Below are 26,690 nucleotides of genomic sequence, written 5' to 3'. Positions count from 1 at the left end.
GACTTGTCCTCTTGTACTCTGTAAGACCACTCTGCCCACTGATCACACTATATAAATCCACAACAACAATTTTATTTTTTCAGGTTCACAATGTATTCTGGAATCCTTGTTCTATCAAGCATCACTCCTCTTCTGAACATACAGTGGTACCTCGGGTTAAGTACTTAATTCGTTCTGAAGGTCCGTTCTTAACCTGAAACTGTTCTTAACCTGAAGCACCACTTTAGTTAATGGGGTCTCCTGCTGCCGCTGCGCTGCCGCTGCACGATTTCTGTTCTCATCCTGAAGCAAAGTTCGTAACCCGAGGTAATATTTCTGGGTTAGCGGAGTCTGTAACCTGAAGCGTATGTAACCTGAAGCGTATGTAACCCGAGGTACCACTGTAGTATTGGGAACAAAAAAGAACCACCCTGTGATCTTTTGATCAGGGTGGTACATAGATTATACACACACACACACACACACACACACACACACAGTCTCCCTTGGGAGATTGTGGACTCTCCTTTCTTGGAGGTTTTTAAGCAGAGGGTGGATGGCCATAGGTCATGGATGCTTTAGCTGAGATTCCTGTATTGCAGGAGGTTGAACTAGATGCCCCTTGGGGTCTCTTCCAACTCTACAATTCTGTGATTCTATGCTTTCACATGGATGTTTATTGTGGGATCAGTGCTTCATGCCTGCAAGTTTATCACAGTTTCTACACAACATGGTTGCCCTCAAAATCCCAGCCTGCATTTCCTCTCTCCCATTTAAATCCTAATTAACCGGGGGGGGGGTATTTATCAGGGGGGAAACCCTGTTGTAAATGGGTTGTTTGTGATATCTAAGCAACTCATTAAGTCCCCTCCCCCATCACCCAAAGTGGGTGAACAAAGAGTTCCACAGTGAACCTACAGTACAGAAACACCCTTGATATTTCTGCTGACGATAACATGGACTTTATTTAACAAAAGAGGAGTTAAGGAGGTATGGAAAGCAAATTAATCCCATCACGAGGCTGCGAAGTTCTAACTTCCATGCCAGTTGGAGAAGTCTGCTCCAGGAATCTGGCACCTTCCAAGAAATCTGTAGATTTAATGCCTTCCTAACTGAAATAACCCAATGAGGTATTATCTAATCTCCACAGTAATCTGCCTGCCCCCTCTGTTCTCCCCCTTCTCATGATTTGTATCATCCATATTCAACCAGAGCCCTCCTTCCAAGGAGCACGGCATAGCATGTTATTATCCTCATGACAAATACTGCAAAGCAGGCTAGGCTGTATGGCAACAGCTTGCCAGGGCCACTTTAATGAACCTTAGTATCAAATGAGGATTGGAACCTGAGCTCCAAACCAGACAGAATTCAGTCACATGCATAACTTTCCCCAGAATATATTGCTATTTTAAAAACTGAGAGCAGCTTAACGAGACAGTGAGTTTAGGCAGAGAAAGCTGGGGTGGGAGGCAGTGTCTTATTTTCAGTTTAAAAAAAAATACTGGGGGAAACATGCCGTGTTTGCCATGCCATGCCTAGTTTGGTTCTGGAGGTTCACATGCAAAGCCCAGCATACCAGGAACTGCATGATACTGGGAAAATGTTGCTGCAGTCCCAAAAGTCTAGGCAATTTTGTTTTTGGATGGTAAGAGGGTGGAAAGCTCCAAACTATGGTGGAGCGGGGAGTGAGGACCCACAAAAGAACTATTGGAAGGAAATATTAATAGGTATCACTGGGGGAAATGCTAAACAGCTCAATTTAAGACACCTGTGCACTTCTGAATTAGTTGGCCTTTCTAATAATTGTATTGATGCCTTTCAAGAGACCGGCTGAGATGCACATCTAGTGGAGTGTGACTGAACTACTAAGGGAAAACAACATTATTTCAATCACGTCTCTCTGGTATGTATGCCAGAAAGATGCAGAGGCAGTTTAATGGACTCTAAGCATGAATGAAATAAGAGAGATGAGATTTCTCTATTTATTTTTTCAAATCCACTTTTAATAGCTTTTAAATACCCTTGGATTTAAGCCTCTTGATCTTCAGATGCAGTGCCTAACCACCATTCTGTTGTGCCTCTAGATAACATAGCTTCTTTTAGTTTTGTGTAAGGAAGAACTTCAGGCATTCTTAATTGTATCCGTTGTTGTTCTTTCTTCCTTTCCAATTTACTTGTAGGTTTTAATAAAACCAAGGATGGTGTCAAAACTTCCCCTTTAAAGTTGAGGGAGACATCATGGCAGCATATCTCCATCACTACCTCGACCCCTCATAACGTCTTCACAAGTGAGGACAAACTATGATTTTGTTCTTAAGGATAAAAATCTAAAAATAATTAGGTATTAATTCATAGTGCTACTGCATAATGCATCTATCCTTCCATTCTGAAACTTTGGATATCCCATCCCTTCTACATCAACTGTGTATCTAAGCTCCAGCTTGCAAAACCAGAAAATTCAGTCTGAAATTTTTCAGACTGAAAATTCAGTCCAAAACTCCAAATAAAGCCCAGAAAGGTTACAGTCCACATTGTCACGTATTGAAATCAAATTCTGGAAACCAAAGTATCAGCAGATTCAGGTGACACAGCCCATCCTCTAATTCAGTAATAATCCGTTTAGGATAATCACATTGTACACCCATTCACAGTCTGTACCTCTTCAGACTGCAGGTGAGGAAATGATATCTTCTGAATTCTCTTTCACTTCAAAAGCCTTCTGCCCACAGAAAACTAACATGCTAAGAAGGTTAGGATAAAATACTTCTCTCTGAAATGCTAGCTTTCTACAGGAAGAGAGTTTTGATAAGAGGGAACAACCGCTCCCTGCTTTCATTCTGAAGCCATATAATCAAAAAGAGCTCTTCCATGTAACACTGCCAAACACTTAGCATAGATCTCAGTCCATATTTGATGTTTTTGCAGAAATTATGAATCCATGGAATCACCTGGCTTACCTTTGGTCACACAAACTGCAGTAAGAAATATACTGTACAAATAAACATGGGTTCTCTGAGCTAGGGTCTTAAGGTTTCCCATTTTGAAGAAGACAAATACCCTTTGACTTCACATTAAGTCAAAGAAGTAAGAGCTATGCTGGAGAGAGGCTGATTGTAAAAATCTGGTTCTCAATCGGTTGCTAAAGCATCCTAAGAACAGAAGAAGAGCCTTTTGAATCTGGCCAGTGGCCCATCTAGTCCAGCATCCTAGTCTCTGGGGCCAACCAGACGCCCATGGTTGGAAGCCTGCAAGCAGGACCTGTGTGCAACAATACTCTCCCCACTTGTGATTCCCAGCACTCTCTTATTCAGAGGCACACTGCCTCCAACATGGGTAGAACACAGCCTTATCCTTCATTAATTTGTTCAACCCTCTTTTAAAGCCATCCAAATTGGTGGCTGTCATTACAGTTCATATACATCATGGGCTGGCAACAAGGCAGTATATCTATTATTTATTTATTTACTATTTATTAAATTTATTTACCGCCTTTCATCACAAAATCTCAGGACAGTTCATAGACCATCTACACCATACTCATCAGCTACAAGCAAATTTCTTAAGATGTCACCTTTACTGAGTAAAGAGGGAATGTTTGCCATTTGGGAGAGTATAAAGATGAAGATACAAGTGAAGCTTCTTCAAGAATACTAGAGAAGAAGCAAGAAGCCCTAGGAATAAGGAAACTAAAAACTGCTTAGAAAGGCTTTGCATTGAAATTACAGAAGGAAGGAACCAAACTGAATTCTTTTGTTGTTGTTTTTTAACGACAAAATGTATCCAATCTTAACTCAGACAGAGCTTAGATGAGGACTTTGTTTTGACAGTGTTTATTTCAAAAGAAAAACAAAACAAAACAAAATGATGGCTTTATAGGAAATGGAGAATTTGCGGAGCTAGGAAAAAGACAGCCTTGGGTCATTTAGCTAGGTTTCTCTGCAGTCTGAAATTCTGCATTTTTTCCCTGGCTTAAATAAATGTTTTCCTGCTATGTGCTTGAAAAGCGAATGTGGAAAGATCAAACAAACAAGAAACATACAGGCTTCAGACAAAGAAATTCAGAAAGGGAATAAAACTTTTAAAATGTGGTGATAAAAAGGCTTTTTAACCATTCAAACTTATTTTTGCAACTTTTTCTTTAAATGCCTACACTTTCCGGAAAAAAAGCAGCCTCACTCCGATCTGGTTTTCTGGGTTCATGAATGATATTTCTGTTAACTACTGAGCTTTAGATCCAGTTGCAAAAGCCACAGGCATTTGCTGTTCATAATTTATTTCAGTTTGGGGAGGAGGTGGGGAGGTAGCAGTGGATTCACTTACAATGTAAATATTTACTTTAAACACGCATAGCTTCTCCATCCCCGCCCACCCTTACAACCAGCCACCACACCCATCAGCAAGCTTTCAAGTCATTCTAGTGCTTGTAATCTAAACCGCCGCAAGGATCACCACATAACTTGCCAAAACATTGGGAACAAGAAACCACATTGCTTCTGTTTCTTAATATTTCATTCCTTTAAAGGAAAGTATGAAATATGTATGATTGCAGAGGAACAAAGGTCATGTGCTCATCCAAGTCAGAATAAAAAGCTATTAAGAGGCAAAGTAAGACAAGTCCCTGCTTTTTATATTATTTTTATTTTTAAAAAATCTTGATGAGTTTGGGCAGAGAGCGGTATATTTCCTTTAAAGTGTCACATGAAATCATTTTGACTTTTAGTTACAAAATTCTGTGACACTTTATATGCATACAGTTCCAACTATGGAGTGCAATTTCTTTGTTTAATGAGACAGGCACATCATCATCAATAAAGAGCAGCCATCCAAACAGCTGAATGTGTAAGTTGTGGTGCATCTAAGCAGAGAAGCTGGACTCTTAATTTGGCCACTTCCACCACAACCCATCCCCTACACAGAGTGAGTATCCAGGTACACAAGAAGCTGCCTTAAGCCGGGTCAAACGACATAGCATTGCCTACCTACACACTACACTGCCGGCAGCCGCTCTCCACCCATCCCTACCTGAAGATTCAAGGGGCTGAAGCTATCTAGGGCCTTTAACATGCACAGAATGTGCTCTACCACTTAGTTATGCCCTGAAATCTAGAACGTGTTGCTGGGCGGTATCTATTCCCCTGCCCTTCATCATGAACTGCCAACATGATTGTCAAGTAGGATTAGGTCACTAGTCTCTTTTCCCCATGTAAATGGTTCTGTTAAGTATCTGCCATCTTCAGCCACTTACACAATGGTGGCTATTCTGTCAGGGTGTTTTGCCTATATATATATATATATATATATGCAGGTTTTGGTGTCTTCGGGTGTCTTCCCGTGTAAGAGTTGGGGTGTCTAGGCGACGTTTCGACGAGGTCTCACTCGTCATCTTCAGGCTGGTGCTTACGGCTTCTTGTTACTGGAACAGAGCAGGATCTCAGTGTTTGAGTTCCTATAAATACTGTTGAGGGGGTGTGGTGTATTCTGGGCAGAGAGGAAGTTCCCAGGATAGTGTGACTTTTCTTCTTTTGTTCCTTAATTACTTGAGGGATATCTTGAGTGATTTCTTGAGTGATATTCTGAGTACCACTTAGGAGGGTCATTAAGAGTGGATTAGTTGCTAAAGCTTTCGTGTCTTGACCTCTTGAGCTTGTGAAGAGTTTTTCTGAGAAGATGGCTGTACTGCACTTAGTTGTGCTCTGGCTTGGCTTCGTGTATAGGGGCGAGCTGTGGTTTTGTGCCCTGTGCCAGTCAGATCTGTGTAGGGATTGCAGGGGGGTGTAGCATCCGGAGGTGCCACTATGGTTTGGCTACTGGATGGTGTCTGTAATTTATCTGTGGAGAGGGTCTGGGTTTGGGTCTGGTGTGGTTGATTGGTGATGGCGTTCTGTGTGCCTCTGGTTTTCCAACACATGAAAGAAACAGGACACGATATTGGCTATTTTTTGGTTGGTGCAAAAGGCTGTTTTGATATTGCACAAAACCACAGCTCGCCCCTATACACGAAGCCAAGCCAGAGCACAACTAAGTGCAGTACAGCCATCTTCTCAGAAAAACTCTTCACAAGCTCAAGAGGTCAAGACACGAAAGCTTTAGCAACTAATCCACTCTTAATGACCCTCCTAAGTGGTACTCAGAATATCACTCAAGAAATCACTCAAGATATCCCTCAAGTAATTAAGGAACAAAAGAAGAAAAGTCACACTATCCTGGGAACTTCCTCTCTGCCCAGAATACACCACACCCCCTCAACAGTATTTATAGGAACTCAAACACTGAGATCCTGCTCTGTTCCAGTAACAAGAAGCCGTAAGCACCAGCCTGAAGATGACGAGTGAGACCTCGTCGAAACGTCGCCTAGACACCCCAACTCTTACACGGGAAGACACCCGAAGACACCAAAACCTGCATTCCTGTACCCGTGAAAATCTACGAAAGCATATATATATATATATATATATATATATATATATATATATATATATATATATATGCTTTCGTAGATTTTCACGGGTACAGGAATGCAGGTTTTGGTGTCTTCGGGTGTCTTCCCGTGTAAGAGTTGGGGTGTCTAGGCGACGTTTCGACGAGGTCTCACTCGTCATCTTCAGGCTGGTGCTTTCGGCTTCTTGTTACTGGAACAGAGCAGGATCTCAGTGTTTGAGTTCCTATAAATACTGTGGAGGGGGTGTGGTGTATAGCCTCCAACGTTCTGGGCAGAGAGGAAGTTCCCAGGTTAGTGTGCCTTTTCTTCTTTTGTTCCTTAATTGCTTGAGGGATATCTTGAGTGATTTCTTGAGTGATATTCTGAGTACCACTTAGGTGGGTCATTAAGTGTGGATTAGTTGCTAAAGCTTTCGTGTCTTGACCTCTTGAGCTTGTGAAGAGTTTTTCTGAGAAGATGGCTGTACTGCACTTAGTTGTGCTCTGGCTTGGCTTCGTGTATAGGGGCGAGCTGTGGTTTTGTGCAATATCAAAACAGCCTTTTGCACCAACCAAAAAATAGCCAATATCCTCAGAAACCCCAAAGATAAAATCCAGTTGGAAAACCAAGGGGTCTATGAAATACCCTGCAAAGTCTGCCCAGCCACGTACATTGGACAAACAAACAGACGAATAAATGCACGTATCGCAGAACACAAGAATGCCGTCAAAAAAGAAGAAAAAACTTCCTCTCTTTTCCAACACATGAAAGAAACAGGACACGAAATTAATTTTGCAGATTCCAAATTGCTCTTTAACATGGAACATCACCACAAGAGAATAATCATGGAAGCCATCGAGATAGAGAAACACCCTCACAACATGAACAAGCGTGACGACACGTCCCGCCTGCCAGACATCTGGAAATTAGCCCTCCCCACAAAAACCGACACCAAAACCAGAGGCACACAGAACGCCATCACCAATCAACCACACCAGACCCAAACCCAGACCCTCTCCACAGATAAATTACAGACACCATCCAGTAGCCAAACCATAGTGGCACCTCCGGATGCTGCACCCCCCTGCAATCCCTACACAGATCTGGCTGGCACAGGGCACAAAACCACAGCTCGCCCCTATACACGAAGCCAAGCCAGAGCACAACTAAGTGCAGTACAGCCATCTTCTCAGAAAAACTCTTCACAAGCTCAAGAGGTCAAGACACGAAAGCTTTAGCAACTAATCCACACTTAATGACCCACCTAAGTGGTACTCAGAATATCACTCAAGAAATCACTCAAGATATCCCTCAAGCAATTAAGGAACAAAAGAAGAAAAGGCACACTAACCTGGGAACTTCCTCTCTGCCCAGAACGTTGGAGGCTATACACCACACCCCCTCCACAGTATTTATAGGAACTCAAACACTGAGATCCTGCTCTGTTCCAGTAACAAGAAGCCGAAAGCACCAGCCTGAAGATGACGAGTGAGACCTCGTCGAAACGTCGCCTAGACACCCCAACTCTTACACGGGAAGACACCCGAAGACACCAAAACCTGCATATATATATATATATATATATATATATATATATATATATATATATGGTTGCTGTTTAAATGCTTTTCAAGAGCAGGCTTTTGGGCACCACCCATAGCCTCCACAAGGGCTAGCGTGGCTTCTTGCCAAGACAATCCTCCCCAGATCAACAGTGAATGTCTCTTTCCTCTGGATTCCTTCACTGGATACTGATTTATCAATATCTCCCTTCTGTCAAAACTTTGATCCTCTCTACTTAACAGTAAGTCCCAGATATTTCTCTCCCCCCCTCTCTTTCTTTCTCTCTCTGTGTCTGTCTGCCTATCCATCTTGACCATGGTGAGTCTGAATCTTTTCCTTCGTGTCAGGGTGGTTGTTTCTTTGCTAGTCATGGTTGTTGTTGGTTTTATCACTAAGGTTACAGCAAAAACACTCTTGCGCTCTGCCTCATTTTCAGCTATTTCCAAAAACAGCACAGAGATTTCTCCAGTGCCAAGAACCAGGCCAGACTCCTATCAGAGCTCAACAAAGCCTCAGCAGGCCTCACCACCAGACCATGCCAGCAAATAGGAGGGATCTGGAGATTCCACCTTGCCCTCATGGGCCAGTTAGGAATTGGAATACGAGATGCCTCTGCTGCGTTGAACGAGGGAACTCTTAAAAATAAAATTAGCAAAAGTCACCAGTTCACACAAAACAATGTTGCTAACCCACCTGCCTGCATGTACTAATGTTAAGTCACTAGTTGGACATTGATAGCCTGAAAAGTGGGGGGAGAGAAGAGAGCAAATTCTTTGCATATCTTCTGATTATCTGGAAGCAATTTTAAGGCAAGAGTTCACTGGGTATTTACAAGCATGCACTAGCGGATCTCTCCAAATCAGCTTTTTCTGCATTAGGATCCTGTACTCCCGGGAGGAAAACAAAGACTAGAACAGCTTCTGTTCTGAACCTCTCAAATTCAAACCCATATCCAAGGGAACAGTATTACCATATAGCCTACGCAGATGCAGCTTGGTGACAGAGAAGCACTTGCCTGTAGCATAGAGCAGCCTTGGCCAACCTAGTATCTTTCCAGATGTTTTGGACTGAAACTCCCATCAGCTCCCGTGTGCACAATGTTTGGGAGTTGTAGTCCAAACCATCTGAGAAGACACCAGCTTGGCAACAGCTGGTCTAGAAACAACTTTTGAAAGAGACTCAAACTGATTGCAGTGACTGTTAATAAAATATTGTTATGGGCAAGATCAGCAGATCCTCCACCATAGCAACATTTGAAGAAGTCTGTTCCAAGGCAGAAGTTGCTAGTGCAAGGATATACACAGATTTGACTACCCAGAATTCTTGTGCTTTTGTTAAAATGTGTGGAACGAAAAATCAGCAGTACACCATAGGCCTTAATCCTCGAGCAGGGGTTACTGAAGAGTGGTCCACAAACTTCCTTCAGGTGGGGTATGGCGGTGAGTCTGTGGATCAGTGTAGCTATGTACCTGTGAAGAAGTAAGAGAGTTTGAGTGTGTGTGTGTGTGTGTGTGTGTGTGTGTGGAACAGCAGTCCTCCCAGAACAAGAACAAGATGGACTGGAAGTGACAGGGGGAAGAGGCTCTGCCTCCCTCAAGGGAACAAAGCCACAACTGGTAACAAGACAGAGGAAAGGCTCAAACAGTGAAAAGAGGCTGACAAAGCACTCATAAGGAGTGGAAAGTCAATGCATGAGAGCGAACGAAACAGGAAGAAATAGGAGGGGGAAGCTAAGAAAACACACACACAAGAGAAAGTGGGTAACTCAGAGTGGGAGTTATCCATTTATCCATTTATAAAAGAGGATAGTAGCCACTTAATGATTCTTCTGCCTGTTGTTTAGTAATTGCAATCATGCTGTGCTAGGTGCTAAAATGTTTTTTAAAAAATATATGGAATTCAAATTTTAATGCACTAAAATATAATAAGACTTTAGCATCTATTTGCAATTGCTAAACAGACAGAAAAATCATTAAGTGTACTGCCACTACCCTCCAGAATTTTCAAGTGGTCGGTGGGGGGATTAGGAACCACTACCATAGAAAATGGAAGGTAGACCGACTCAGATTATGCACTGCAAGGCACTAGTGGCAGTGATACAATGGTGTCAGCAAGTTCATCCCCTGTTAAGTGCTGGTAATATCTTCTGCTTACAGAAAAGCCAAGAAGACATGGAGATTGCAGAAGCAGCAGAGGCTGAACCTGAATTTTCACGCTGAACATCAGAATTTCTCTGATGCATCCCTATTAATTAGTCTTCGTACTAGCTCCAGACTGTATTTCATGAGATAAATAGAAATGCTTTCATCCAACAAGTAAAAGAGTACAGACTACATAGAGAAGCAAATCCCTTACTTTCTCCCACAAGGAGACTGGGCTGAACGGATTCATGCGGGAAACACTCCAATTATATCCTCTGCTGAGATCTCCTATATACCTTTGCAAAATCTCACTGCATTTTACAGACACAATTCCTGCTCTGTGGCTGCTGCCATAAGGACTGCTCCTTATGGTGGAAGCATTCACCTGCTTTCTAGTGGTACTCTGGGAGGGAGAATGAAGGCAGTCCCACTTTGCTAGTTCTGAAGAGTTTCTAAGAGCACTAGCAGTCAGCTCTTCATTTTGATAGTACCAGAAACAACAAGTCTTCTTTTGGGAGGTATGCGTATGTGCATATATACACACAGTTAGGGATTTCAAATTCAAAAAGGTTATTTAATTTGTAGAAGATCTCCACCCTCTTTTCCCTTATGTGTGATTAATTGAAAAAATGCAATAAAATATGTTTAAAACTCACTTTAAACACTAAAAGGGAGGAGGTTAACATCTAGCATAATTCACAGCACAGAGCGCATCCTGGGGCAATGCTCAAGGTTCAATTTGAGTGCATTTGATCATGTCGTATCCACGCCCTGCCCATGCTGATCTCCCTTCTGCCCATTTGAACTGGTTCTTTGTTCCTTCTTTTTGTGGAGAGTCTTCTTGAACTTCCATTTTTATAAAGTGCAAAAACAGATGAAAATGCTTAAAGCCACATCCTGAAAGATTGGGTAACCAAAGCCCCTGTTCTGCAAACACGGCAAAATCCTTCCTCAAAACTGCTGGTCAATCAGAGGCAAGCACAGAAATGGAAGCTACAGAAGCAGTTCCCCCAAGCCCTTCCTTCTCTTTACCCCTTTCCCTTGAAATATGAGAATAGCATTCAAATGACTATTCCCCAGATCCTGCTAACCTTCTTAAAGTGTGGATATGTGCGTTTCACAGGGAGATCATAGAATCGTAGAGTTGGAAGGACCCCAAGGGCCATCTAGTCCAACCCCCTTCAATGAAGGGATCTCAGCTAAAGCATCCATGATAGATGGCCATCCAGGCTCTGCTTAAAAATCTCCAAGGGAGGGAGTCCATTCCAGTGTTGAACAGCTCTTACTGTCAGAAAGCTTTGTCTGATGTTTAGTCGAATCCCCTTTCTTGTAACTTGAAGCCATTGGTTAGAGTCCTACTCTCCAGAGCCGGAGAAAACAATCTTGTTCCCTCTTCCATGCAACAGCCCTTGAGATATTTGAAGATGGCTCTCATATCTCCTCAGTCTCCTCTTTTCCAGGCTAAACATACCCAGCTCCATCAACAGTTCCTCATAAGGCTTGGTTTCCAGATATTTGATCATCTTGATTGACCTCCTCTGCACATGTTCCAGCTTGCCAACATTCTTCTTAAATTGTGGTGCCCAGAACTGGACACAAAATAAACCTAGTATTCTGCACCAACCAGCATTTAAACTGACTTTGGCTTTGCTTTTTTCCAAACAGGGCTAGGCCCCAGAATCTGTAAAGTCAACCTAAGAACATGTTTTCAGTGGCAGGACTCCCCTCCTCAAAAATGTGAATAATAAACGAGGAGAAGGCCTCTGTGTCTGCAAAGAGTGAATCTTCCTCACTATTAAGTAACAACAGCCTGCTACTTATGAAATTGGATTACAGATCAGGGACTAAGAAGCAAGCCTAAGGACCACTTCATTGAGCTGTTTCTTGATAACCATCATCTTACAGCTCTCCCAAGCTGACAACCTGTATCAAATATGCAAACTAGGATGGCCAGTGGCTAATACTCAAGATCCAAAAGCCAATCAGAAAAGAGGGCACCACATCAACCCAGGATAACCCAACTTGTAAACATCAAATAACTCAACTCTCCAGGCTTTTAAAACAAAATTGTAATGGTGCTAGCTGGGAGGCGAGGATATTTCATTATTCTTAATTAAAACAAATTTAAAATCATTTTGATAAAAGACAAAGACATACAGCAAAAAGAAAAAAAGATCAGTCCATCAAAACACTCAAGTGACTGGCTGTTTTAACAATCAGATCCAACTCACCATCAAGGCACATCTCAACAAGTTATAATAATGGCCAAAAGGCACTGTTGCCTGGACTGCTCCAACACGACTTTGTAGACCCAACATTGCACCTGTGCAAGGAACCTAGGGTGCTCCCACATCAGCAGAAAGGCAAATGTCAATGTGGAATCACAGGCAAAGGGCACAGAACATTGAAGGGCACCAAAAACAGAAGCCCAAGGTAAACAAGAGTCCTGCAAAAGAAGAGCACCCATGCAACACATGTTCTCAGATTTCCAGGAACCCTATGTCTGGGAACAAACAAAGGACAAACACCCCGCCAAGCGATATCTTAGAGGAGAGAGAGAATTACAAGCCAAACATCCACCCCAGAATCACTGTTTCTTATGGAAACCCCGTCGCATTTGAAATGCCTCTGATACAAGCAGCTTGCTGTAAGCCAGGAATAAGACTAGAAAGGTTTCAAATAATATACCAATGAATTGTTACTGTTGTTGTTGTTGTTGTTATTATTATTATTATTATTATTCAGAAATGAATAATATCCTGCTCTGAAGAAGCAGTCATCAATTTTCTATAAATAAACAAATTGTCTCTTAAAACCACTCACAGATCAATAATGCATTAAGAGTATTTTAAGGTAAGTGCAATAATCATACACACTGAATGAAGACTTTGAACATATTTCATTATTTTTACCACAGCTATATTAGTACTAGAGACACTGGGGAAATTCTCCCTAGCCTGGTTACAAATCACCCTTCAGGGCCTCAGAAAAGCCACCTCAAATGAGACACAAGCTTTACAAACGACAAAATTCTTAATGTGTGCAGATAAAAATCCAAGCCAGAGAAGAATCCCCAGCTTAGCACCCACCCAACTTTGCTGACCTCTGCAAGAGCCACCACCCCCCCCTTTCTGTACAAGCTGTGCTTGGCACACTTTCCCTTCCCATCTCTTTACATTAAGTAAAGGACAGGAACATTGTAAGAAGAAAATGAGGTTCCCTGCTTCCATCACCCTGGCTCTGGCCCCTGAGACACCATGTAACTGCATGCCAGAGACAAGAAGGTATGCAACCCTCAGGAAAACCTTATCTCTCGTGATCTCTAGCGTTCCACAGCATTACTGCTTACTGCATCCAAGATCAGGGCAAGAAAGAGAGAAGAAGCGGGCAAGAAATATCCTTCCTTCCATTTTGCCATTTGTCTCCACAACTGCCACTTAAAAGGTTTAAAAAGAGGGGAGGGGGAGTGTGTTTAGGCAGCTGGAAGATGGCAGTGGATGGCTTTTCACTAACCGTGCAGAAGATGTCAGATAATCTGCAAACATCAGATGTTTTAATTTGTAGGCCTTTGGCCCATTCTAGATCAACTACTGAACAAGTCAAACTCTGGCACAGCAAAAGAGGGGGAGCATGGGATCAGGATGGTCATCAAACAACTTGGAACTAACGGAACCAAGCAAAGTTGTCATCACTGAGTTAGGGGCATGAATCTCAGGGAGAGAGGGCAGTAGCAAGAATCTTACATAATATTTGTGAGGTAGAGCTCTCCAGGGCTTGTTCCCCAATCTTTGGAAGTGGTGCAACATAGACATCAACCTCCTCAGATAATGCTGCAGAAATGAAAAAAGAAGAAGGGGAGAGAGTAAAAATTAAAACCCCAATTTAAAATATTCTGTTTATCTTTGGACAGGAAACAATGGGCAGCACTGGAGGACAGTGTAAAACTGTTTTGTAACAAGTATATATCTCCAGAGAAGGATTTCACGGAATGATGTATTCAAAATGATATATTTTGAGACAATTGTTGAAAATCATCACGTTGAGATGTCAATGCCCACACTGCATTTCAATAGATACAGATTGCAAGTCTCACTCACTCTCACACATATAAACAGGTCAACTTGTACAATAGTTCTTTTTCTTTAAAAATAAATAAATCACACACTAAAAGTAGCCACTTGCCAAATTAGATAAGTATGTATTTAATTGGCCTGCTGTTCTATCCAAGGCAGCTAACAAAAATAGCTTAAAATGCCTGTCATAATAATTGTAAAAAATCAGCAACATAACACTTAATACAAATTTTATACAACACCTTCAGCTTGAATGGATAATAAAACTGTTTTAGCTTGCTGCTGGGGGAAAAAGAACATCTCTAGAAATGGAATTTCATAGTCTGGGCATCACCACTGAGAAGGCCCTGTCTCATGTCACAACACATCTGACATCAACAAGTGGGCAGGTTCAAATGGGAAAGGGTCAAAACAAATGGCAAGGGCTCTGGAAACTAAGTCCAGTGAGGAACAGTCGAAAGAGATGGGTATGTTTTAAATGGAAAACAGAATATTAAGGGGAGGTATAACGGCTGCATACAAATCTCTGAAAGGTTGCCATGCAGAAGATGTTGCTGATTTCCACTCTGCTATTCCAAAGGGCAGGACTAGAACCAATTGGTGGAAATTACAGGGAAGTGAATTTCAGCTAAACACAAGGGGAACATAATGGTTAGAACTGTCTGCTAGTCAGAGGCACCAGGTTGCCCCCAAGACTGGGAGGGGCCATCGCGTGTCACGTGTGTGTGACATCATGTGAGCAGCATGCAAGCAGCGTCTGGAGAAGGTTGACCGCTCTGAAGGAGTGAGCAGCTGAAGCTGCAACACACATGACGTCGCACGCACATGACGCACCCGGGGCCACCTTAACATTGAAGGGGGCCCACCACTTTCCAACAAAGACTGACGGGGCCAGAGACATGCCGGCCCCCTAGAGCCGAAGCACCTGCTGACATAGCAGATGATGGGAAGTCCTCCAGAAGTATTAAAAAAACTCTCTGTCAGCAATGTTCTAGTTACATCCCCAGTGAGCAAGGGTTTAGACTACATGATCTCTAATATCTCTTCACATTTTATCATACTATGAAATACTTTGGTCCCAGATCAAGTCCCCACCCAACACTTGCGACATAAACAAAATTAAGGCATTAACAAGGCTGCACTGGCATCCCTCCACTCTCCTATTCCTAAACACACAAAGTTGAACCAAAGCCACTCTGGAATTTGCTTTATGCTTGGTGGTCTTCGTTGATTAGTGTGTCTATACATAATGTGCAGCGTATTGTTTTTTAGATTTACTTTCTAAAATGTCATTTTCCCCTCCCTGTAATAAAAAAATAGCTGGAACATACATATGAAAGCAGTATTATTTAAAACCATGGGAGATTTTAAAAAAACAAAACCTTAAAATGGCAAGGTTTCTTTAAGGGCATGGTGGCACACGTTACAAGTTTTAAAAACCATTTTAAAATGGCAATTTTTATTTTAAAGGGCATGGTGGGAAAAGATTTGTGCAATAATATGGGGGGAGAATTCCCCTACTAAGATGTATTATTGGAAAACACTCCATTCCCAAAGATTCAGGGAAAAGTACTCTTTAAAATGACACCCTACAAGCTACAGTCTCAACCAACATAGACCCAAATGTAAACATAAGCATTCCACCATACTGGACTAGGGAGGAAGCTAATGTGCAAGTTAAACCCAGGAGGTAGGCAAGTGGGGCTGAATGATCAGAAGGACACCACAGTGAGAACATCTCTGAGTGTAGAAGTAAAGCTATTTTATTCATTTCATAAAATTTATATATCACTTGACTGCAAAAAAAAACAAAAAAACCTCAAAGCGGTACCGTTAGTGAGCCCCCTCTCTAATCTTCAATTACCAGCTATGAAATGAATCACTGACGTAGTACGAATTCCTTCCTCCATTCTAAATTCACCGCACCTTTCTCAATCTCTAACAGCCTTAATGCAAGGACTTCATTTCCCTATGGTAACACAGATTTACACCACACCAACACACACCCAGGCTGTACTACAGCCTTTCACATATATATGCTCATCTCCAACTTGGCTGTAAGAATTGGGGCCACGTTGCCTCTTTGAGATTTGCAATGAACTGCACTGCCGTAACTGAACAGGAACCCAAATGCAGCACAGGTCTGTATCTACAAAAGGTTGAAGAGGAGAGACCCAAAACTCTGGAAATGGTTGGGAGAGACTTGGGAAAGAGTGCTTAATGGGATGTGGGGGTGGTTCTTCATTATGCATCTTTCATTATAGATGAAGGTCTTTTTTACTGTTGTTAAAAAAGTACTAGTGCATTAAAAAAAACCCAGTATACAAAACCTCTATTAAGATAATAAGCAAGGGAAGGACAGCAAGCCACCAGGAAGGCACCATCTGTTAAAGCCCCAAATCTTTTGGGTTTCAGGGAGAGGAAGATACTGGTCCTCTAGCATAATAAAGAGATTTAATGGCAGGGAGAGGAAAGGTAAGTGGACATTTACATCTTCTCCCCTACCTAACTTTTTATTTCTAAAACACAAATAAAAAGAGAACACTCACAGTAACCGTAGCTCAGACATAAACAATGGGCACACTGTGCTCACAAGAGATGCTTGCAGATTAGAACTAATCATTAGTCTCCTATACTGCAGGCCAGCTCAGTTCCAGAGTGGAGACAGAGTGGAGAAAGAAAGTTGCAGTTAAGTAATTGAGACAGTGTCTGCTGTGAATTCTGAAAAAAATAATGTATCATTGAGGGATGCTATCTCTTCTCCATGTGATTTGAAAAACAAAACAAAGCTATTCCATATTGCATGAAAATCTTCACTTGATTTTGTAACGCCAATTATACTCAGCTGAGTGGATCAGTTTCGCAGCTATAGCCATATCCCTTCGCAAATTCTAGTCTAAATCCAGTACAGGTGTCCATCAAGGTGCCACAGATAGCCTCACAACAACAACAAACAAGTGGGTCCTGAGATTTTATGTCTAAATTCAATTCCTCAGACTGGTTAACAAAAGAAGCTGTGGGACAAAATTAATAGGTTCCTTAACCATTTTTCTGATGCCATGCACAATTTCACCAGGGTCCTAAATCTCCATCACACTTGAAGAGCATTTTCTTTAACATAAAGTGAGATCGAATAGAAACAAAAAATGGGGGGGGGGTGATTTTAATTTGTGCTGCTGAGCACCTTCAAGGTCTTGTCCACTGTTTCCCAAAGTGGGCAATACTGTCCAGGGGGGCGCTGGAACGATCCAGGGGGGCAATACGGTGGTACATCGAGTTACAAATGCCTCAGGTTACAAACTCCGCTAACCTGGAAGAGTTCCCTCAAGTTGAGAACTTTGCCCCAGGATGCTGGAGGTGCAACGGCAGCAAGAGGCCCCATTAGCAAAAGCACGCCTCTAGTTAAGAACAGTTTCAGGTTAAGAACAGACCGCAGGAACGAATTAAGTTCATAACTAGAGGTGCCACTGTAGTAGCCTTGGGTGCAGTTGGGGGCAATGAATAAAAATAAGGGGGCAGTGGAAGCATAAAGAAAGAAGAGAAGAGAATTAAAACAACAACAACAGTTTGCACATGTTTCATCTGTTGTATAATGACACTTACCACCAGGTTGGGCACCATTGCAGGACAGTGACACCACCTCCCCTGTATCCGGTGGTCGTGCTGGAGGCAAGGGGTTTTTCCGGGGTTGGGTGAACCCTTTCCAGGGGGAAGCTGAGTAATTTTTTCCCCCTGAAAAGGGGGTAGTAGGCCAAATAAGTTTGGGAACCTCTACTCTTGTCCAACACTTTTTGATCAATGATTTGTAATATAAGGTATACGATTTCTGGATATTTTTAGGGATCTGCCCCCTCTTCCACCTAACAAAAATCCTTCTTACAAATTGATATTGTAGTGGGTCTTGAAGTTTATTGCTGTTCCCACATTCTAACAACTGGCTCTTTCTGAAGCACCATCAGAAGCCTGCCTGGAGGCAACAACCTGGATTGCTGCTTCTACGGTGCAATCCTGGGGGAAGACAAGGACCAAGATAAAATGTTTAAGACCGTTTAGATTCCAGTCAGCATAATCAATTAACTTGGCAGAAATAGGCTGTGACTCTTTTTCATATGTCATCAGTCCAAACCACTCAGCTTCATATACTATAATACCCTGTGAAGTGACAGGGAACTGTGTTCTCACTGGAGCCCAGCTGTCAATTAATGAGGAAGACCAGTTGCTGGCTAGACTGAACCATTTGACCTGAAGTTAAGACCACCAAACTGATGCTGCCCTAGTAGGCAAAGCTGTTTCAACATTTCTGAGTGTGGTATGAATTCAGGTACAAGAGAACAGAGCTAAAGTTGCAAGTGACTCTGATGAGACTTGCCCCTCCTTGTTCCTACCCATCACACAGCTACCTCATTAACCAGTGAGGAGTGGAAGCACAGGGTCCTCAGATATATTTCTGTTTCTGGGAGGAAACAGGAAATTGGTGGTTGGAGCAATACACTGAGGATGGTGAGAAGGACACGGGGTTTAAATTGGTCTCAGGCTAGGTCAATGCAACTTACTACTGGGTAAACAAGCATAGGTTTACCAAGCACTGGGTCTAGATCAGTGGTGGTGAACCTGTGATCCCCCAGTAGTTGTTGATGGACTCCAACTCCCATCAACCTCAGCCAGCATGGCCAATGGTCAGGGATGATGGGAGCTAGAGTCCAACCATTTCTGGAGGGCAGTCAGTTCACCACTCCTTGTTTAGAGGGTCAATTCCTATCTGTTCCAAGCATGGAGAAGCATGGGTGTGGGTTAGAGATATGAATTATTTGGTAGAAGAGCAAATCAGAACAAGGCCAAATGGGAATAAAGACCAGAGTTAGTTAGTTAGTTAGTTAGTTAGTTAGTTAGTTAGTTTTGCTCAGCCAATCAGGTGAGCCCCTCTTACCGAGTTTCAATAGGCACCACAATGGCAGGAGAGATCTCCTAAAATCTGTTTTTTGGCTCTGTCATTCCAGCAGGTGAAACAGAGAGAAAGAGAAGCAGAGAGACCAGAGGTGTCTTTCAAAAGCAGGTCCTTAATAAGAAGATTAATTCCTAAAGAACAGAAATATTTAAAGGCCTACTGCATTTCAGCAAGCATCAACCTCAGGGTCAAGGGAAATTGGGTGTCTAACTCTTTTAAGCAAATGCTGGAGGGATGCCAGTGTAGTACAATGGTTCGGTTGACAGGGCTGTGAAGCAGGAAACAAGGAAAAAACAGTAAGCTACCTTGCAGTAGATAAGATAACAAAATCTTGGGATAAGTTATCCAAAAGGTTCTCAATACTCAAAAGAATGTGGGGAGCATGCTGCCCTCTGGATGATGGTAGACCAACCCCACATCAACCCAGATTATTGGCCATGCTGTCTGGGGCTGACAGGGGTTGGTAGTCCCAACAACATCTAGGGAGCCACACCTTCCCCATCCCTGCTCTAAAGCACAAAGTACAAATACAAGTTTTAGGCTCTTTCTTCAGATTCCTTTCTCTAGGTCTAGGAGGTTGTTTTTCCAAGCCCAACCTTTGAAGAATTGTGGAGAAATTCCCTCTTTGAAAGAAAAAGCACATCAGCATTTTAGTCAGCAGTTATCTCACTTTAATTTGCCGCCAATGAATAATATTATCATAACACACTGAGCTTTTAATTGCTCGTTTTTTAATGGAATAAATACTGTTCTTTTGGTACCAGCTGGAGGTTCAGCTCCTTTACTGTGATGCCCCTAACCCCATGCTTCTGTCTTATCAGCCAATTTAGTGACACTCACAAAGAAGGTGCAACTATAGATGCAGTTATCTGTACTCCTCTGCAAAGCTGAGAAAATATTTATTTTCCACTCAAATCAAAGAGCTCAAGGCAAGTCATAATCAAGGCTTTCTTTGAGCCAAGGCTCGACTGGCGTTAACACTGGAACTGATTTTCAGTGCTGGCTGAGCTTTGGAGCAAGAGTGAAGTGATGGAGAACAGAATAGCCTCTGAGCATCTTGAAAGTTCATTGAACTTCTCCTCAGTACCAAGTAACCACTAGAGCTCATCCACCTCAACAACAGCAACTGGGGCAAAGTTTGCCCACCTTCCCATTGTATTTATTTATTACACTGGCAATTTACAAAATAAAAACATTATATATAAAAACAGCATTAAAAATAAAATTTTATTTAAGGGTGTAAAAACTGAAACTGCAACCAGTGTTAGTTAAAAGCAGAGCACCCATATTCTAAGGCCCATTTAAAAATAGACAGGGAGAGAGCCATGCAAAACATCACAAGCAAGAGATTTCTAGAAGGCTGGAACCACCACAGAACCAACACCATTACTTGCCCAACTCTTGTAAGATCAGCTAGTAGGCCTATATAACCAAACCATGGCCAAATGCATGCAATTCATAGGGCTTTCAGCAACTCCCTTAGCTAAGAGGTAGTGTGGAAATTCAGGTATGCTGTGTGTTGGTTTTAGAATCACAGAGGAAAGTTCGGGTTTCAAATCCCTGCTGGGTCATGAAGCTCACTAGTGGCCTTGGGTAAGCCATTATCTCTCAACCTAGCCTATCTAACGAAACTGACAGCAGCATTGGATTAAAAGAGATAAGTGTGTATTGCAACCAGTGCTTTAAGTTAGTGCTCAAGTAGACAGAGACCTCTTTACATCTTTCTTGACATCTTTCCGCAGGGCCTGCAAGACAGAGCTGTTCCACCAGGCCTTTGGCCAGGGCACAGCCTGACTCCCTCCCTCGGCAATCTTCGCGGAGCTCTGGCCCAATGGTTGCCAGTGGCTTGAATTAATTAATTTTATAATGAATGATTTTAGAGCCTACCTTGATTTCAGCAAGGCATTTGACAAGGTGCCCCATGATATTCTTGTAAAGAAGCTGGTAAAATGCGGTCTTGACTATGCTACCACTCAGTGGATTTGTAACTGGCTGACTGACCGAACCCAAAGGGTGCTCGTCAATGGTTCCTCTTCATCCTGGAGAAGAGTGACTAGTGGGGTGCCACAGGGTTCTGTCTTGGGCCCGGTCTTATTCAACATCTTTATCAACGACTTGGATGATGGACTCAAGGGCATCCTGATCAAATTTGCAGATGACACCAAACTGGGAGGGGTGGCTAACACCCCAGAGGACAGGATCACACTTCAAAACGACCTTGACAGATTAGAGAACTGGGCCAAAACAAACAAGATGAATTTTAACAGGGAGAAATGTAAAGTATTGCACTTGGGCAAAAAAAATGAGAGGCACAAATACAAGATGGGTGACACCTGGCTTGAGAGCAGTACATGTGAAAAGGATCTAGGAGTCTTGGTTGACCACAAACTTGACATGAGCCAACAGTGTGACGCGGCAGCTAAAAAAGCCAATGCAATTCTGGGCTGCATCAATAGGAGTATAGCATCTAGATCAAGGGAAGTAATAGTGCCACTGTATTCTGCTCTGGTCAGACCTCACCTGGAGTACTGTGTCCAGTTCTGGGCACCACAGTTCAAGAAGGACACTGACAAACTGGAACGTGTCCAGAGGAGGGCAACCAAAATGGTCAAAGGCCTGGAAACGATGCCTTATGAGGAACGGCTAAGGGAGCTGGGCATGTTTAGCCTGGAGAAGAGGAGGTTAAGGGGTGATATGATAGCCATGTTCAAATATATAAAAGGATGTCACATAGAGGAGGGAGAAAGGTTGTTTTCTGCTGCTCCAGAGAAGCGGACACGGAGCAATGGATCCAAACTACAAGAAAGAAGATTCCACCTAAACATTAGGAAGAACTTCCTGACAGTAAGAGCTGTTTGACAGTGGAATTTGCTGCCAAGGAGTGTGGTGGAGTCTCCTCCTTTGGAGGTCTTTAAGCAGAGGCTTGACAACCATATGTCAGGAGTGCTCTGATGGTGTTTCCTGCTTGGCAGGGGGTTGGACTCGATGGCCCTTGTGGTCTCTTCCAACTCTATGATTCTATGATTCTATGAGAGTGTTGTTTGTGCTGTACTTTTGTACTGTTTTATTGTTGTTAGTTGCCCTGAGCCCGGCTTCGGCTGGGGAGGGCGGGATATAAATAAAATTTATTATTATTATTTCAACTGACTGAAGGCGATTCGGTGGGGTTGTATTAAGTAGAAAAGGCTGGGCTACTGAACATACTCTTATAAACTAACCCACAATGAAGCTGCAATGGCATCACATTGATCTGTCCTGATCTGGCAACCCCATAATCATATAATTTTTGCTCTTTTTTTTTAAGGGAGAACTATTTCTAGGTCACAACAACAACAACAACAGCAACAGAGCTATGCTCTGACTCCTCAGACTTTTATCGGACAGGGCTGTGGGCTCTTTACAGCAGTAATAGGAAGCAGCATTTATAGTACCAGCAGTTAAAAGCAAACCCACACAACATACTTTTACTGCACCAGCCTCCCATTATTTATGGCCCACAGTCCAGACGCAGATTAAAACTTCCTCCAGGGACGTGCCTGCATCATGCAATAAAGCAATTTCAACATTGTGGATTAATAGGCAATTCATCTCTCAGCAGCTGAGTCACTGGGCAGGGCTGGAGGATGCAGTCAGAGAGCTGGTGCTGGCCCTTGGGAGCAAAGTGATTAATCAGAGGTTGGAGAGACAGAGAACCTGGATCAGCCCTGCTGTGAGGGCTGATTAAAGGGCCAATGGCTAGAGACAAAGCCCATGACCAGAAGAGCCACTCGCTATTTGGGAAATGGGGAGAGGGTTCAGGTGGAGTTATAAAGCCCCTGGAAAGAACAGAGGACCTTTGAAGAATGCAGCACACAGACAGAAATGCCACTTAAGGGGAAGGCAACTCTTGCCAATCTGTTTTCCATAAACATGTACACTAACAAAGGATGCCCCCAAAGGAGATACATGTTACCAAAACGTCCATCTCAAGATAGAAAATGGCTTTGGCTGGGCAGCTGCCTTGGCTTTTTCCAGCAGCTCCATTCAGGTATGGGTAGCGGTACTAACAGGGCCATCTCCTGCTTCAAAACAACCCTGCAATCTCTAGGCACCACCCAGCACCAGTCATTCTATTCACACATCTCTCCAAGCTGTTTTTCAGGTTGCTGACCCTTTTAGGGCAGCAGCTTCCCTATGCAGTACATCATGTGTCTCTTGAAGTTGATGTGGCTCTACTCAGCAGGGCTAAAAAGGTGTTACAGGAATCTGTACAAATAAAAAGGGTGGGAGACAGAAATGGATCTTCCCTCCTCCTCCTCCTCTTGTCTCAAAATCCTGTTACCCACAAATGGATAAAGCATAAGGCACAGAAGACCTGCTCCAGGAGACCATGGCAGTGCTGAGGAATGGTGCTTCCAGACAACAGCCATGTAAGTGAGAATGGGGGCAAGCCCCAATTCAAAGGTAATGGCACAATATTCTGTCCACAAAAGCCTTCCATAGATATGCCGACAGTCACCAAACAGGACACGTGACCTACCCCAGAGCACTTGCAGTATTTGCATGGAACAAGGGAGAACTTTCCATCTACTCCTCACCCAACAACTGTAGCTCCCACCCATCAAGGTTGTGGCTGCAGCTGCTGCTTCGTAGCTGCAGGAGAAGTTCACTGGGGATCTCTCACACACACCATTCTCCACTGGTCTATGGGTGTGCTCTCCCAGCACTTTAGAGAGGAAGCACACAGTAAATTAATTAGAGGGGAAAGGGAGGAAAATGTGTAGGAGTCAACAGTGTGTCATTGGGGGGGGGGCAGGATATGGAGGGAACAATCCAAAAGAGGTGCCTCTGACACCCCTCCCATAACCACAAGCCCCTCTGCTCACATTCTGTTGCAACAGCACTCTGGAACGGGGCGGCAAAGAGAACTGCATTTTCTGATTTGCAGAGGTTGCTTGCAAAATAATGATTTGACAGCAAATGTAAGTCTGAATCTCCAGGAGTAAGACTCTGCAAGAACAGCACATTCCAAACATTTCCCCATCTGGAAATCCCACATGTATAAGACCAGATTGTGTACAGCAGGAGTAGAGAATCTCAGGCGCAGGGGCCGAAGGCAGCCTTTTAACACTCTCTGTCCAGCCCTCGGGACTCTCCTAGGCCAAAGCCACCCCACCGCCACACCCCCTGCTAGTTTTGCTCTCTGCTTTTTTGAGTGGTTTTGCCTGGCTACAATGTGTTTTCAAACTGTGATCATGCTTTTTGCATGTCTGGGTGGAAGATGGGAGAGATGTAAGTGGGTGTGGGCATGTAGAAACCTCTTGATTTTTGTGCGGCTGAATTATAGCCTACTGTAAGGTAAGAGTCATATTCATTGCTCCACCCACTTGTGCCTCTGGCCACACACATATTTTTTCTCTCTCACCACATCCACCTCTGGCTTGCTGGCCCCAGAAGATTGCCTGTAGCAGAATGCAGTCTTCAAGCTGAAAATGGGTTTCCCACCCATGGGTCTACTAACACAGCAACAGCTTCCAGGAGACATGAAACATTATTTCTTTCTGCAAGCTAAGAAAGGGAAGGAGCTCGAAGGCTTGTAAAAATGATGCAGAATGCCATCAGTGTTTTACACCCCGTAGGACCCTCTCCAGTTATCTACCCTCCCCCCCCTTTCTACAATCAAGCAGAAGAACTCCTGCTGCTGAAAGGTACAATAGGATAAACTGAAATTGCCAGTGAAATATCCACCAAAAATGTTAAATATAGGCCTGCTGTAACTCTCATTTCAAATAAAGCAGCTTTTTCTCCCCTGCTCAACATCTGGCAGGAAAATTGACTTAGCAGCTGGGTGAAATGAGACTATGTGGCGCAAGCTGGGATAGCATGTGCACCCAGAATGGGGCATTAATTGGATACAATCCCACAGAACCAAGTGTGCTATGTTATACTCAAGTGTGGATCCACCAAAATTAACGGGCATGACTAATTGAGGTCCATAAGATTCAAATGTGTCCATTAATAGGGTACAACCATGGGTGTAGCCATGGGGGGCAACCCACCCACCCCGATCAAGTAAGACAATAGAAATAATCAACTAACTGACCAATCACGTCGGTTCTACCCCTCCCAACAGAAATCCTGGCTAAGCCCATGTGTACAACCCAAAATGTTCCAATCCACCTCCTACTCTGTGGGGCTTCTAACTCCAGGGAACATTGATTAGAAGATGAAGAACCAGGTTTTAATATGTTGCCTTCTGAAAATTGTATTGGAAAGGCAACCCAATAAAAAAAAACATCACCCAACAACTCTTAATTGCCCCCTCACACCAACACACTTCCAAAATATACAGCTGAGTTTTCAAGTCCTGCACCATCAATTCCTGTAGTGCAATTTGCATACAAATATAGACACGTGAGATTATTCAATAAATTAAAAGACTGCAATCCTACATCAAAAAACCATCAGTGATCTTAATTCTGCATTCGACAGCTCTGACTCTCCAGATACAATGCAAAACAAAGGAGTCCCAAGACGAGTAGGTGATGCTTATGATTTCCAGCTGCTATCCACCAAATCTCAAATTCCTTCACTGTGTCTGTGCTGCAATGACTCTTTGTATCAGGGGTTGAGAACTGGAGCTGGCCAGTGGGGTGGATCCCTCGGTTCCCACACCCCTGGCAAGACACTTTGACAGGTGGGGGGGGGGATCCCACCCACCCGTCAACAATCTGACACGGGGACATTTTTTTTCCATGCTAAAAGAGAAAAGCCAAGCCTAACAACAGGGCTTGAAATTACTGCTGATCAGTTGATTAGCACTGATTTGAAACTCAGATTTGGGCTGGGATCAGCTGTACTACACAGAGTTCCCCAGGGGAAGTGAGCAGTACAGTCAATACCAGTAGGCTTGAAGTTACCACCTATAGGCACAAACTTCAAGTCCTGCTTTCTGCAGCGGCTGGCTGTGCTATGGGGAACTCCCCAGCACAGTCAATCCCAGTGGGCTTGCTCACACCACCTATTAGCTGAACCAGTAGGAACATACTTTAAAGCTTTCAGCTGTACTTTAGTAGCTAGATGGACTGAGATATCATAGTGGCTAGAGCATGAGACTCCTCATCTCAGGGTCTTGGGTTCGCGCCCCATGTCGGGCAAAAGATTACTGCATTGTAGGGGAGGTTGGACTTGGTGACTCTCGTGGTTCCTTCCAACTCTACAATTCTATTATTATCTCTACTTGCCTCATATGACATCAGGTGTAGGGCAGGTGGGCACGGTATGGAGAAAACAGCCTCGTGGATCAAATTGGAACACTGCACAAGGCCTAATTAAGCCCATACTCAGTTGATATCCCAATGCAATGGTGATACAACACTGTTGTATGGGGACTGAGAATGAAATGGTATGATCCTCAGAACAGAGGATGTGAATCTCCAAAGGAGGAATTCAGTGTCATACAATACCTATCATTCCATCAGGGCAAACATTTTGGTTTGCCAGACTCAACAATCTCATCTCTCCTCCCTCAAGGGACTCTTCCAATTCCCTTTCCAATACAATTTTGAGGGAACGGGGGAGCGAGAAAGTCT

At 43.2% G+C, this 26,690-nt stretch overlaps 1 protein-coding gene across 3 annotated transcripts in view; it reads right to left on the bottom strand.

Annotated features, from left to right (window-relative positions):
* Nucleotides 1-26,690, bottom strand: part of LRP1 (LDL receptor related protein 1) — a 326,669-nt gene that overhangs the window by 253,574 nt on the left and 46,405 nt on the right. For 2 of the 3 annotated variants that reach the window (XM_083486059.1, XM_083486060.1), the window contains exon 3: nucleotides 13,845-13,931. The exons of the other annotated variant lie outside the window; for it this stretch is intronic. In XM_083486059.1, the coding sequence (XP_083342185.1) occupies nucleotides 13,845-13,931 (87 nt within the window). The remainder of the gene's footprint in view (nucleotides 1-13,844; nucleotides 13,932-26,690) is intronic. 3 annotated transcript variants of the gene reach the window in all.

The sequence above is a fragment of the Podarcis liolepis genome (assembly GCF_965112155.1).
Source record: "Podarcis liolepis genome assembly, chromosome: 2".
Classification (NCBI taxonomy): Eukaryota; Metazoa; Chordata; class Lepidosauria; order Squamata; family Lacertidae; genus Podarcis; species Podarcis liolepis.
The sequence above is the reverse complement of the archived record's forward strand: the minus strand, read 5'-3'. Positions and strand labels throughout refer to the sequence as shown.